Source organism: Medicago sativa, chromosome 8 (assembly GCF_051527215.1).
Source record: "Medicago sativa cultivar Bolivia chromosome 8, Bolivia_mono, whole genome shotgun sequence".
Classification (NCBI taxonomy): Eukaryota; Viridiplantae; Streptophyta; class Magnoliopsida; order Fabales; family Fabaceae; genus Medicago; species Medicago sativa.
In genome coordinates this window covers 76531457-76544272 of record NC_140756.1, presented here as the reverse complement: position 1 = coordinate 76544272, position 12816 = coordinate 76531457, and the positions used below count along the sequence as shown (strand labels likewise).

The following is a 12816-nucleotide window of genomic DNA, read 5'->3' as shown; positions in this document are numbered from 1 at the left end:
GTTTAAACCAGCGGTTGTTTACCAAAAATCAGTGTAAACACACGCGTCTTATACAGTTTGAAGAATTCAAACTACATAAAAACTTCATAAAACCTCCAAAAATACGTTGAAATATTTTGGATTTTAGTAGGGCGCGCGAGAAACTCATAAGGTGAGAAAATTAATTGCCATAATTTTTTCAGTTGATTTTCTATTCCAAATGAATGTCTTAAATTTGTATTTTGACTATTTCTAATGGGTTCGAGTATTCCTTGTAATTCTATTAATAAGTCTTTTTTTAATGTATTAATAAATATTTTGATTATAAAAAAAAAAAACATGTATATGGTTCATCTTAGTTTGTGAAAATAAAATAATGCTAACTGTCTGCTTGAATTGTAGACCTACTAAATCTGTGTTTGGTTTGGCAGTGACGAGAATTAATTTTGATAAAATTGAGTTTGAAAGAATTGATTTTAGTTAAAAGTGAGTTAGATGTGAATTGATTTATGTTTCGATACACAAAATTAAAAGTGATTTTTACCAATTTATGTTGTTTGGATAGTTTGTGTCAAAGTTGATTCTAGATATGTAATTACCAAAATGGGTTTTAGCTTATTTAAAATTAGATTTCATTTATATTCAACAAAATTATTGTTAGACAATATTTACGAGGGTAATGATTATTTCACATATATAAATGAGTATTTATTTTTCCATTTATATCTTTTTGGTAGTATTTGATTTATTTTAACGTTGTCTTTTTAAATAAAGGGTTTTACTACCGAATGTCGTAAGGACATTGTTTAAGGATTCCATTAAAAGAGATTTTATCATGGAAATATAAGTTGTTCATTTAGTCAATGCAATTATTACACAACCTTTTAATACAAACTTTTTATTTTTAGTACTTTAACCAATGCCCTAAGGACACTCGTCAGCATTCTCCTTAAATAAAATATTGTCAAATTTAAGTACAAGTAAAAGATAATCAAATGGGTTTGTCACAAAAAATAAATAAAAATTTGAATGGGGCTTATTCGGATCTCTTTCTTTTCTGAAGCAACAACATGAGAAGCCTGGTCTTGCTTCCTTGACCTCTCGAACGTATTGTAGCAAGCAACAATGAAGAAAACACAGCAGAATCACGTTTGCCGTCTGGAAATCTGGAAATCATGCAGCAACATATTGTAGCACACACAAAATTTTGAAATTGTAGCTTCTTATCAACTCGCATCTACCGTCTGGGGCTAGAATCACGTTTTAGGGATTCGATTTTGCTAATTATCCAAACATCTAAGATTTGACCCAAATCGCGTTTTGTGGCTGAAACTCGGGTTTGGTGCTGCAAAACACATCTTATCTTAATCTTAATCTTAATCTTAATCTTAATAATATACAAATGTGAAGAAAAAAATAGGAAATTTTTTTGCATCAATCCAATGTGCCACATCCTCAAGCCCCTTCATGTCACATCACCATTACAAAATAATTTTATTTTTGCCACTTTAAGCATTCATACACTACAAACAATAAAATATCATTCTCACACATTTTCCCCCTTCAATTCAAAATTCAAAATTTTTTAAATCCTTCTTTCCCTCCCACTTTTTCTCTTATCCCAACAATCATCACTTTCTATATCTTTTCTCTCTCATTCACTCTAAAACTATTTCCTTTTTTTCCTCACTTTCTCTCTCAGTATCACAATTTTTCTTTCACGCTCATTCACTCCCTCACAACTTCTTCTGTCGCTCACATTTTTTCGACTCTCAAATCATGAATCAATGTTCACCTCAAAACTCAAATCACCTAAAATCCCCTAACCATCTTCTCTTTAATTGTTCAATCTTCTTCGTTTCCCACCTCTCTGTTTCCGTCAACATTATGATTGAAACAAGAATCACATATGGCAAGAGGATTGAACATGGTAAACCCTCTTTTTCGTCTCCCTTCAGCTGCTTCTTCAGCTTCAACATTGTAAACCCTAAATCAGGTAGAAATCATTTATAATTTTTTCTTGATATGGATACCCTAATTTCATATTCTGTTTTTTTTAATGTTTTATTGCTTGAAAAAATGTTTAGTTTTAGTTTATTTGGGATTTTTTAATGGATTATGCTTAATTTTGATATGAATGTTGAATGAGTGATTGAAATTAGGATGTAATTTTGACTGTAAGTTGGTTTATTTTTTGTTAATGGCTTTTGTTAAAGAAATGGTTTTTGTTTGGGTTGTTGTGATCTAATGAAGTCAAGTATTTATATTTTTTTGAATTTGTTTTATTTTTACATGGTTCTGAATTTGATTTGTTTTTTGTTGTAAAATTGAGCACTGAAATTGTTTGAGAATATGTCTCAATAAGAAAATGAATGATATCGTTAGTTTTAGTATTGATATAGAATAGTTTGAGTTTTGATTTTTGCAGAAGAAAAATCGTGGATGCAATTTCAGAATCTCACATCTTTACAATTCCAGGTTTCACATTGTCCTGTTATATCTCTTATGAATATTCGTTATATTTGAATGGCTGGTTTTTTTATTCGTAATTTTAGTTACTTTATGATTTTGTAAATATAAGTTCATTCCATATCTTTGTCTTCCTTCTTTTTTGCATTTAATCCTCAATGTTTTGAGTTTCTTCGTTTTCCTCTTTCCGTTTCAGAACTATTGGAACAAAACCACGGTGAGTTTTAAATTGCCAATTATACTATAGTCTTCAACGGTGAGTTTTCTTCTTTCATTATTTTCTCACGACATCTTATAGTTTAATGGACTGAATTTTGAAGTTGAATGTTTTATTTGTGAAGTTGAGCACTCACATGGTGTTTGAGGAACTGCCTATGTTTTTCCCTTCCATTGACTTTGTATATAAGAAAATGGATGATATTGTTAGTTTTAGATGGTCCTGAAGATTTTGATTATGTTTTGTTTGATTTGAATTTGTTTTGTTTTAATTTGGGTAAAAATATATGACCCTTTTGTTTGGATTGGTTTGTTCCAATTACTCTTTGTCCCAATATGGAAGGCATGCAATTTTGACTAAATAAATATATGATGACAGGTTTTATTCAATTTTTAATCTCTGTTTTTATTTGTTGATAGGTTTTATGCATCAAGTTTGAAAGAGTTCAAATAAATGATATTGGGGAGGCAATCAAACTGAAGGTATAATCCTGGTTTTTAATCATGGCTTTAATTTATATGATGTATGATTTTTTATTTTCATTTTCATGCAGTAAAAGATGGATAAAAATTAAAATTGGTTTTTTTAGTGTTTGATTTTGTAGCTTTTGAAAAAATCTGATTTTATAACGTGTGAAAGATTAGAAAGAAATAAATGCAATTATACAATGGATTTGACTGTTATAATATACATGCACAAACCAGGTTCAGCTTAATTTGTTGATAAACATCAGGCCTTAGAAATTGATTTTCAGTGGCTTAAATATAGAGAAGTTGATTTTGACTTCATATATTTGTTAGAAATTGATTTTCAGTGGCTTAAAATGATTTTCAGTGGCAAAAATAAAGAGGCACTCCCTCGGATTCCAACACCATTCCAACACCAAAGCCCACCTTCATGACAAAACCTTAATATCATGTTGATTTAAGTAAAGTTTGGACTAAAATTGATTCCAAGAATTACCAGAAATCTCTTGATAAAGTTTTAGCAACGGAACACAAAAGCATGACAAAACCTTAATGTCATATTAGCTCTGAATAGTTTTTTTTTTTTTTGAAAGAATTAGATCTGAATAGTTTAGTTGTTAATTTTTTTTATAGCAATGGTGCAAACATTGGTTTGGTCTATTTCCAAATATGTTTGGGCGATTTTCCTTTCTGTAGCAATGTTGATCAGTGGCTGTAACTGAGCTCTGCTTTGTGCCTCTTCAAGATTGATTGGTTCAATGTTCGTTGATGGTTTATTTTCCATGTAGCAGCCAAATAATAAAAAAATTATTGAGTACAATCAAGTGAGTTAATAGCACAAGCTAAGGAAAGAAATGACAAATTCTGAAGGTTTGTTTTTGCTTATTTCACAAAGATCAAATCAAATATAGTCTTTCACTTAGGAAGTTAGGAGTATTTTTTTTACATGCTCCCACACACGAACATTAATTTCACTATACCAACCACACTTTAGTTGCTTTAAGTTGTGACCTTTATGCAAACACGATATCCATAATCCATTTGACAAGCAACAACAGAATGATATATGCCTATGTGGTTCAATTGGGATTAGCTTCTAACTTATGGAGCTTCTCAATTGAAACAAGTCTTCACTCACAAAAAAGTTTCTTATAAGCTTTTAGAGTTATAGGTGCTAATCTGCTATAGAGAAGTTAGATGAGAGAGCTTATAAAAAAATTGAGATATGTGGTTTTTACTAGCAACATACTAATGCATCCTTTATTATTGTGCTATAATATCTGAAAATACTCAACCGGTCTATGAATGTCCAGTAGTTGTACAATCATGTATACAGAATCAGTCATGTAAAAACATGCTCTTACAAGATATCTAAGAAAATGCTGCTCAGACAATCAATTTTGGCCACAACTTTACTCAAAAAGTATATTGTTATTTAACATGGTAGAACTATAGGGCATCATCAGTGCCCTTATCATTGCTTAGGATAAACAACTATGTAGATTGTGGATAGAGTGTGACTCATCCTTTCCGGTAAAAACAAAAGTGTTTCTTATCATCCATGTGCTCCTATTATTAAATCTATTGTGTGGATGCATAAAAAGAACTATTACGTTAGAATAACAAATGACTTTCAAAAAGTAAAGAGTTGCAGAATGGTTGGCAGATTTTTCCTCAAACTTAGTTCTCCAAATGCTTGATACTTCTGCCTCTTATAGTTGTGGTTTGGTTTATAGCTCAACCTCTTCATGATTCAATGTTCTGAATTATCCTTGCTGCTCTGGTTTTCTTGGTTTGAATACTTGAGGATTTTTTATTATTCATGTTTTGACTCTGGTTTTGCAGACATTGGGGGCTGGTTTTTCTGCACAGTTGCTGTGATTGTTTTGTAGCTTTTAGTGTTGTATTTCTAAGCTTCATTGATATTATTAGATTGGTCCCTTGGTTGTGTTGTTTTGTTTATTATGATGTGGTTTAGGATAGTGATTTATTGGTCTATGGGCTATATTCTCAACAAGCTTTTTCATTGCTTATGTTCTCAATCTGTTTTGACCCATATGAGTCGTTTCCCCTGTTATTAGGATAAATAGAAATTACTTTTCTGCAAATTTTGTGACCATATGAACCATGGATGATCACGATTTTAGGATTGAATAGTCAAACATTTCTCATCCAATTTCCATTGTTATTTTCTCTGTGACTCCACAATATTTCAATGGATAAAATGTCTATGTTCCATGTAAGTCAGGACCATCCAATTTCCATTGTTATTTTCTTGCAAAGTTTTCATATTATTATTATGGACAAAGAAACATGGTCCAAAAAATCATTAACACAAAACCAATCTTGCATAGAATTGTATATGCATATAATATGTCAATGTGTAAACTATATATACATGAAATTCACAATTTTTCTTTTATCGTTTCTACTTGGTAGCTAAAATTTTTGTTGGAAAGAAAAGCACAATAAGGCTATTCTTGGATATCCCTTAAAGAGAATCAATTGATGTTCTTGGTGCTTTTGTCTAAGGTCATGCTTTTCTTTCGTTTGTGAATATAGGGTCATTGAGAGATCATCATACCAAGAGCTTCGATGTACGATACGCTTTACGACCACTGCTCTGATCCATAACAAAGGGGCTAGGTACTATATCACTTGCTGGAGGCTCCACTTATTGGAGTGTTCAGTCTCTCTCTCTCTCTCTCTCTCTCTCTCTCTCTCTCTCTCTCTCTCTCTCTCTCTAAATATCTGAGTGATATAATAGATCTAAAAAGTTGTTTTTTTATTTGTTATATAGATTTTCTTTTTAATTTGTGTAATTGATCTTTTGAATTTGTGGTTTTGACTGTTTGAGTTTTGCAAGAATCTATAATCAACTTACACTCGCAACAAAATTCAATAATCAAATAGTATTATTTGAAACAACTTTTACTTTGTTTTTTTGATTCTTTATTCAAATGCATCTATATTAATTTTTTTGCACTATGTTTATTCTCTCAAATGTGTGCATATCATATATCTAAAAGGCTTCCTAAAGACACTTATCTAAAAATTTGAAAGAAACAAACAAGTTATATCAGAAATTGGTAATTGTTATGATGCATTTTGGTTAGTGATGTTGGTGAAAGTGACTTATAGTAATCTTACAAGGTTTAATTGGGTGTAATGCTATTACAACTGAGTTCATATCAAAAACTCAAATATGGTATATGATTGTAATTAATTTTTTTTAGCAATTAAATAGTTTGTTGTAATTGCAGGAACTAGGAGTGAAAGTGCAACATGTTTCATTTCATAGGTTCATGGAGCATTGACGTGATAACTCGACTTATGCAAATAAGTAATTTATGCATACTAAATTTAGGTTTTTCTCTTTTTTTAAAGACAATTATTAGAATTTGGAATATTTTTCATGAAATATTTCTCAAACACGGACGGCTATATGTATTTGATTTAAGTTCAACATGGGGGGCTATAGGTATTAGATTAAGTCCAAAGTTGTATATTTCTCAAATATGGGGGGCTTTATGTATTTGGTTTTTTTTTCTTATGTTGTTGTTGTCGTCGTCGTCGTCGTCGTTTCTTTTAATTTACTTTATAGTTACATATGGAGCCACAAAGTAGATGTTAAAGCTATCATTGATAGTGAGGTGTTGCTACACCTCTTTTCAATTGAGTGTCATTTTGTAATTGATATATCCGAATGTTTGGTTGTGCAATATTTGTGATTTTAACACATTGACAATAAATGTTATTATTACTATAACATATTGTAAGTTCGTGTCATAACAGTAACAAATGATAAATGTATCGAAGAGATTGTTTGCCCGTGCGTTGCACGGGTGGAAATACTAGTATCCAAACAGACACTAAGTTGAAAAAGTTTTGAATATAACATGACCCAAATAAGGGCAGGAAACAGTCGTTTTCAAACAACCCAATCTAACCTACTTTCTTTTTCAAATAATGCTAGCCGTTAGCTTGAATCGTAGACCTACTAAGTTGGAAAAGGTTTTAATATAATGTGACGAAATAAGAACGTATACCACTAGATCCTTTTGATTTTTTTTTTTCTTTTGAAAAGATTAGTTCCTAACTTGCGACTTGCTACTCAACATCAAAATTAATAATAAATCATTAATTTGGGTCCGTAAAAAAACTGTTAAAAAATATTAATTTATCCCTTACAATTATGTACAAATTAATATAATTAATTGATCAATTCTATACAATTGCCCTTTACGTACCATAACCTTATCTTTGAGAGACATCTACAATAACATCTTTTGATGCAATAAGACTGCCTAATTGCATAATACATGTTTATCAAAAGCTTTACCTGCAAAAATATGTTGATTTTTATTCAACGAGATGCACCAAATGGTGCCAAAAGTTAGATGATTATTTTTAATATATGCTCCATTCACATGTCTGAGATTCTGCTGCAACCATTCCTAAGCTCCTTAATAGGCTTGTTAGACTTTTCTTTTTGTAAATGATCGTGGGATATTCAATTGACATGTTTTGATCTAACAATTATTTTTTGTTCTAAAAAGAGTTGCGATGAAATTCACATTTAATCTAACTAACTTTACAATGCAATTATGTGATACCCGAACTCATATTAAAAGTGATTTTAAGTTTTTTTTAGGCAAATATGATAGTAAGATATACACATTTTCCTTAAAAAAATATATTAATCGTTAGTAAATTTACTAAGAAAATACTATTTTCTTTACAACAAAATAAGCTTTTTTGAGGGAAACAAAATAAGCTTTATTAACTAATTGTGAGTTATTTTGCAAAAGTTTCTTTCATTAACGATATATAAAAAGTAAATTAAAAGAGTTGAAAAAACAAGAGTAACAATTAGTAAATGATATAGTAGAAAAAATGTATTAATACTTCATTGATAATGTAAAATCACTTATAAAAAAGGAAAAAAAATTGACTAGAATGACATATATTGTGGGATGGTGGGAATTACACACACATACATAGACACACAGCCATTGACTTTAAAATTATTAGAAAATACTCCCTCCGTCCCTTAATGTAACCCCTCTTTGTTTTTTTTCACATTTCTTAAGAAAAGTTGTCACTGTAATTAATGTGTCTGCTTTTTTTATTAATATTACCAAATTATCCTTTATTTGTATGTGTATTAAATTTGACTATTCATATTTCAAGACAAGTTAGTAGTATTAAATAGGGGTATGTTTAGGAAAAAAATAATAAATGCACCTAGTAATTTGAAAGAGTTCGGGTATGCTCCATTTAGGTTAAGCTCCATTTAGGGTTTGGATGCAAGACATGTGGCAAAAAAAATTCTAACGGTTGAGATTTTTAATTAAAAAGCAAATATTTGTTTAATAAAAATACATAATAATAACAAACAAAATCATGTTCCTTTCTTCTCTCATATCACAACAACCTTTTATTGTTTTTTAATTTAAAATCTCAACCGTTAGAAATTTTTTTGCCACATGTCTTGCATCCAAACCCTAAATGGAGTAAATGGAGTTTAGCCTAAATGGAGCATACCCGAACTCAATTTGAAAAGGAGTTTACATTTAGGAACAAAAATAAAGTCAAACGAGTGTTTAGATATAAGGACGGAGGGAGTATATCAAACGTTTAGAATTTCGAGCAAATCAAAATTAATCGGCACTCTTTCACACTTTTGTTTTGTTTAACCCTCTTGTTCCCACGAAAAAAGGATCGTGGATCTTGGTAATCCTTTATCATCTGGTGAAACTTTAGTTAATTGAACTAAATTGTTTGGTAAACACACTACTTTATTTTTAAAGCTAATATGTTATTTAATATATAAATGCATATTCTTTGTGAAAAAATAAATATATGTTGGTCCCCTAAAGTATGGTATATAAACATCATTACAAAAAGTATATTACATCCACAGATTCTAACTCAACAAACAAATATCAAAATTGTTAGACTGCACTCCTTGACTCAAATTTGTTGGCAGGCATCACATCCTTGCCAAACTTTTGAAATGGTTGCACATATTGTTTGTTATATTTTATTTTGCATCGTGGTTGGGAGCAAAAGAGCAAAACCATTTTCTTAAAAATAGTTAACTTTGAAATTGTTTTAAGATTCAATGAAAGCAAAACTATTTTAAGAAAGAAATTACTTTTATAATTAATTTACAGTAATATTTAGATCTCCATATTGAAAAATAAAATTGAATAATTACGAAACAATAGTTCAAACATTTTTTTTAAGGAATAGTTATAAGATTTAACAATTAGATATACTATATATAAAAAAAAAATTGGCTTAAAATACATGATTTTAGGATGACTTTTTCATTATTTATTTTACTCTTCAATTAAACTATTTTATTTATTCTTTTATCTAAAATATCGTTATAATTTACACATATTAACACAATAAAAAAGAGTAGAGAGACGAACACGTGAGTGTCTATCTTTTTGCTAGTAATTATAACAATAATATAAAATAAAATAAATAGCTAGGAATTAAAAAAAAAAAAAAAAAGGAATTTAATGATCTCATTCTATGGCTCTTATATTTCATATGCTATATATATGTAGTGCCTGACCCTCCCTCCAAGATGTGTTTGGAAAAACAATGGCTCTCAAAATATGGTCAAATGAACAAATTAAAGGAGCTCTTTCTTCACCCTTTTCTCTATCTCTTTTCTTCCTTTTAAGTGTGCTGATTGTGTTTAAGTTTGCAATTAGAAAATCCAAAACCAATACAAATCAGCCTCCGTCTCCACCGAAACTACCCATCATCGGTAATCTTCATCAGCTAGGCACACTTCCATACCGTTCTCTTCGAGACCTATCACGCAAATATGGAAACATAATGATGTTGCAATTGGGACAAAGACAAACTTTAGTGATTTCATCGGCAGATGTAGCCATGGAAATCATGAATACTCATGATCTAGCTTTTTCAAACCGAGCCCAAACTACAGCTTCAAAAATCTTATTCTACGCAGGAACGGATGTTGGTTTTACACATTATGGAGAAAATTGGAGACAAAAAAGAAAAATATGTGTCCTAGAACTTTTGAGCATGAAAAGTGTCCAATCATTTCATCAAATTAGAAAAGATGTAGTTGAGGAATTGGTGAGTAAACTCCAAGAGGATGATGGCAAGCTTGGCTTTCGGCTCTCCAATAATAATATCAAAGGAATTCTAGGGGTACTTTTCTCTCCTTTATCTTCTTAAATTTTTTTCCGCACCCGCATATATATATAATCACACATAATTAATACTTGGTTTTGAAGTGGGTTGGAGAAATTATTATTAATATTTAATAACTATGACACTAAAGAGTTCGCAAGTCTTAAAAATATCGAAATTGTTACGTCGAACGTCATGATCGGGATATGAATCAACCCCAACTCATCCACTTGTATGTGTGAATTTTCGATAACGATTGTTATTTCGTCTATCTACAAAAATAAACTATGACACTAACAATGATTTTTAATCGTGTGGAATTTAAACCTGTTGTTTATGGTTACACCATATTTTGTTACTATTAAACTTTTTTTTTGAGGGATTGTTACTATTAAACTGACATCTCTTGAATATGATAGAATATATATATTATTAAAAGAAGAAGAAGAATATATGCTATCTAATTTTTTTTAATTATAAGGCGCAGATTAAAAACGTGATATAGGATAAGACCTTACATAAATCTCTACTCAAGATCTATGATCTATCTATCATATTTATCCTTATGCAACTTTGTTATCCTATAATATGTCTATTGAGTTTTCCAAATGGCATATTAATTACATGGTTAGGAGATTATAGATGTGTTTATTACGACCTTTAATAATTTTATTTCATCTTTTTGCAAGTACTACGATCATGCATCGAAATGTTTCATCAAAGAAAAATTAATTCTCCACTATTTTTAGAACATGTTTGTGGGAGGAACCGACACAACCGCAACAACATTAGAATGGGCAGTTTCAGAGCTCGTGAAGCATCCTTCCATAATGAAGAAAGCACAAGAAGAAGTAAGAAGAGTTGTAGGCAATAAATCAAAAGTAGAAGAAAATGACATCAATCAAATGCACTATCTAAAGTGTGTAGTGAAAGAAACTATGAGATTACATCCAGCTACTCCTCTTTTGGTTCCTCGAGAAACAATATCTAGCGTGAAACTAAAAGGATACGACATTCCAGCAAAAACAATGGTATATTTTAATGCATGGACAATACAAAGAGACCCTAAATATTCGGAAAACCCTGAAGAGTTCAAGCCAGAGAGATTTGAACATAACCAAGTTGATTTTAAAGGTCAACATTTTCAGTTGATTCCATTTGGTTTTGGGAGAAGGGGGTGTCCTGGATATAATTTTGCAACAGCTGTTGTTGAATATGTGATTGCTAACCTTCTTTATTGGTTCGATTGGAAACTACCTGAAACAAATGCAGGTGAGCAAGATATAGATATGAGTGAGATATTTGGAATGGCTCTCACAAAGAAAGAACCACTTCAACTCAAACCAATATCATTTTTATTTTAACTTACTTCCCAAGTGTTTCGTGGTCAAAGTGATATATTATATATTGTTGTAACTTCAATTATCTTATCTTTGTAAGGTCAAGGTTGTCTTGTGTGCTGGATGCATAAGAGTTATATGAAGTGGTATTCTCCATGTTATAAAATTAATAAAAAAATCTTATGTTTAGGTATGTGGTTATTGGTTTCATTAGTGTAGAAATTAAGTGGATTTTACACCAATTTTCAATGCTGGTATTGGACAGTTTTGAATTACATGTTTAAATTCAATTGAAAATAAATATTTGTTTTTAACATCGATTTAACAAACCACTTTGTATCGCAAGAATGTATGTCGGGATTATGTAATTAATAACCGGCTTCAAACCTTTTGTATATATTTTTGAGAAAGAGAAATGCTTGTTATCGCGAATGTAGGTGTCACGAACTTCTCGGAAGTGACGTATTGCCAACGTATCAATTGCAAGTTGCAAGTTAGTTTCTCATCTCTCTCAAACTTGACCGTCTTACATGTACTCTGAAACTTCTCAACTATAATATCGATGCTTATAAACATCTATCATCTGCCACACGATGATTCTGAAGCATCTATCATTACGAATTAAAATTGGGGCTTCTTCAATCTGCTTTTGTATTAGAATGTGGATGGTGTCTAGGAATTTCTCATGATTTTTTATTGGAAAATATGATTGTGTCTCCAATAGAAGCACGTCACTATCAAACCCAGAGTAGTATTGTTTGTCTTCTTGTGACCACGTGTAGAAACGAACAAATAAATTCAAGGACAGAGAGAATGTAACAGATCATTCTATTAGAAGCAAAGGAATTTTGAATAACTACTCGACGGAATTATCCATTTGAGGGAATATCTCAACATTTTTTATCAAGTTTCTCAAGAGCTAAACTGATGTGTTGGCACTTCTTCATCAATGGCTCTCTCATTTCTCTCCTATATAAGGACATGAAAAATTGAAAAAACAAACTAGACTTCTATCAATTAACAAGTTTCATTACTCTGTCAAAGTATATATCACACAAACACTTAGATAAATTCTTACAAACTTTTATATCTTAGAATTTCTTAAGTATCAGAAGTCATTTGAACTTGAACTTCTTACACCTCTGATTGTATATCAATT

The 12816-nt window shown here is 30.5% G+C and overlaps 2 protein-coding genes across 12 annotated transcripts; both read left to right on the top strand.

Annotated features, from left to right (window-relative positions):
- Window positions 1–1629: 1629 nt before the first annotated feature.
- On the top strand, window positions 1630–6901 carry LOC146901659 (uncharacterized). Of its 11 annotated transcripts, none has more exons than XR_015023766.1 (7): window positions 1651–1975; window positions 2408–2457; window positions 2645–2704; window positions 3085–3147; window positions 3924–4002; window positions 5695–5778; window positions 6396–6901. XR_015023766.1 is itself a non-coding variant. In XM_085738258.1 (7 exons), exons 1-5 carry the CDS (start codon window positions 1759–1761, stop codon window positions 3963–3965), a joined length of 393 nt encoding a protein of 130 aa, XP_085594384.1. In that variant the 5' UTR covers window positions 1674–1758; the 3' UTR covers window positions 3966–4002; window positions 5695–5778; window positions 6396–6901. The 11 variants fall into 11 exon arrangements, 7 of the variants coding, with proteins under 7 accessions (XP_085594384.1, XP_085594382.1, XP_085594386.1 ...); XR_015023767.1 differs by having other exon boundaries at window positions 3921–4002; XM_085738258.1 differs by having other exon boundaries at window positions 1674–1975; window positions 2645–2665.
- Window positions 6902–9738: 2837 nt separating this feature from the next.
- On the top strand, window positions 9739–11850 carry LOC146901658 (phenylacetaldehyde oxime monooxygenase CYP71AN24-like). The gene is made up of 2 exons (XM_085738253.1): window positions 9739–10335; window positions 11067–11850. The coding sequence occupies exons 1-2, from the start codon at window positions 9754–9756 to the stop codon at window positions 11679–11681; spliced, it is 1197 nt and encodes a 398-aa protein (XP_085594379.1). The 5' UTR covers window positions 9739–9753; the 3' UTR covers window positions 11682–11850.
- Window positions 11851–12816: the final 966 nt, after the last annotated feature.

Bases quoted from the DNA above. Each gene is read 5' to 3' on its own strand.
- LOC146901659 (XM_085738256.1), top strand. From the start codon at position 1,759: ATGAATCAATGTTCACCTCAAAACTCAAATCACCTAAAATCCCCTAAC. The intron at 1,976-2,407 runs GTAGAAATCATT...TGATTTTTGCAG, and splicing joins CATTGTAAACCCTAAATCAG to AAGAAAAATCGTGGATGCAA. The intron at 3,148-3,920 runs GTATAATCCTGG...TTTTCCATGTAG, and splicing joins GGGAGGCAATCAAACTGAAG to CAGCCAAATAATAAAAAAAT.
- LOC146901658 (XM_085738253.1), top strand. From the start codon at position 9,754: ATGGCTCTCAAAATATGGTCAAATGAACAAATTAAAGGAGCTCTTTCT. The intron at 10,336-11,066 runs GTACTTTTCTCT...CACTATTTTTAG, and splicing joins ATATCAAAGGAATTCTAGGG to AACATGTTTGTGGGAGGAAC.